Source organism: Sinocyclocheilus rhinocerous, unplaced genomic scaffold, assembly GCF_001515625.1.
Source record: "Sinocyclocheilus rhinocerous isolate Xijiao unplaced genomic scaffold, SAMN03320098_v1.1 scaffold1648, whole genome shotgun sequence".
NCBI lineage: Eukaryota > Metazoa > Chordata > Actinopteri > Cypriniformes > Cyprinidae > Sinocyclocheilus > Sinocyclocheilus rhinocerous.
The window spans coordinates 1,138,095-1,139,719 of NW_015647958.1; the positions used below are offsets into that span (position 1 = coordinate 1,138,095).

Consider the following 1,625-nt stretch of genomic DNA (forward strand, 5'->3'; position numbering starts at 1 on the left):
TATTTTAAAGTATATTAAAATAGAAACCGTTGTTTTTTATTGTAATAACATTTTGCAAGATTACTGTTTTTTTTCTTTATTTTTGATCAAATAAATGCAGCCTTGATGAGCATAAGAGACTTCTTTAAAAAAACATTACAAGTCTTACTGATCCCAAACTTTTGAACGGCAGTGTATATATAGTTTTTAGGTTTTAAATTCTGTTTTCTTAGAAAGAAAGACTTGTCTCTTTGCGAGACTTGTTCATTAGCCGCAGCACTTCACGTCTGATGTCTGACCCACTTAAGTGCAGTAAACGATAAAACAATTGTGGTACAAATGTGTGTGTTTATTAGTACATTAATACATTTAAAATAATTTGAATACAAATCCAGCAGCACAGTGAACTGTTTGCACAGCTAAATGGAGATCGCCTCACACACTCGAGATCACGCCAGCTCTTACATCAAAAATAAGATGGAAAGATAAAAAATGAATAGTTTCCATGGATCTAGTCTTTGCATCTGTTTGTTTGATGTTTGAATCAGGTCTCCTCTGTTGGAATAGAATTGGCTAGATGGCACTGTCACAAAAAAATATGGTCCTAGTAGAAATCCTGAAACTGCAGCCTCCAGTATTGCAGGAACACAGTATTGGGGTTGTTTTTGTTCAGACCAATGTGAAAATCGACCCATGTTTTTACCCTGCAAACACACAGAGCTGTAAATGTGAACTGGTGGATCGATAAGTAGAATAATCATGCTTTTTACAGTCATTTTACAGTTTAATAAGTTACTATAGACATTGCCCTCTATTTCCCTTTTTTTTTTACTATAGACATTGTTCATATGGTATTAATTTTATTTGTGCAGGTCTGAAAAAAGGTCTTAAAAATACTTAAATTTGAGCTTAAAAATCCTGCAGAAACCCTGATAGAGAAAATGAATGGGATTTTTACTTCCGTAACCTGACTGTTGCATTCTATAGAAATCCCAATTTTTGCAAGTTCACAACCAGGAATTGTTAATTCATAAACTGGAGAATTACTGATTTCTCCTGATTTCTAGGTATCTTTGGGCCATTCTAGGGATTTTCAGAGTTTCCACTGAATGAACTACTCATTCCATGAAGCAGTTTAAATAATGTAGAAAAATAAAGATTTTCCCAAAAAATTTTTGTATCACATCTTATTTGAACTTTCAGGACACTTGCTGCTGAGCTTTATTTCCTATGTCTGTTAGCTTTTTAAAACATGTATGGAAAGTGCAGTGCTGTTCTTTGATTAGAACTCTTACTTAAAGTTTCCATGTCCAATTTTGTGTACATGCTTAGGGTCACATGCATGGGGACAAGATGCATGAAGCGAATCACAGAGCAGCCATGCAGATATTTCAGAGAGTGAATGCTTCACTCCTGCCTCAGAATATTCTAGATCTCCATGGACTGCATGTGGATGAGGCCCTTCATCATCTTAGTCAGGTTCTCACAGACAAGAATTTAGGTAAGTGAACCACTAACATACATACATACATAAAAATAACAGTTTTTCTATTATATATAGCAGTTGGATTGTACAGGTTTTGGTGTGTTGGATAATTTTTTGATTTCAGAGTCTGGCATTATCTTGAATGGATGTGTGTGTGTGT

The 1,625-nt window shown here is 34.6% G+C and overlaps 1 protein-coding gene across 1 annotated transcript in view; it reads left to right on the forward strand.

The window, feature by feature from the left end:
- LOC107709441 (NEDD4-binding protein 2) overlaps positions 1 to 1,488 on the forward strand; it is a 17,608-nt gene extending 16,120 nt beyond the window's left edge. Inside the window, exon 14 of the mRNA XM_016513914.1 lies at positions 1,312 to 1,488. Within this exon, the coding sequence (XP_016369400.1) occupies positions 1,312 to 1,488 (177 nt within the window). The remainder of the gene's footprint in view (positions 1 to 1,311) is intronic.
- The last annotated feature ends 137 nt before the right edge of the window (positions 1,489 to 1,625 follow it).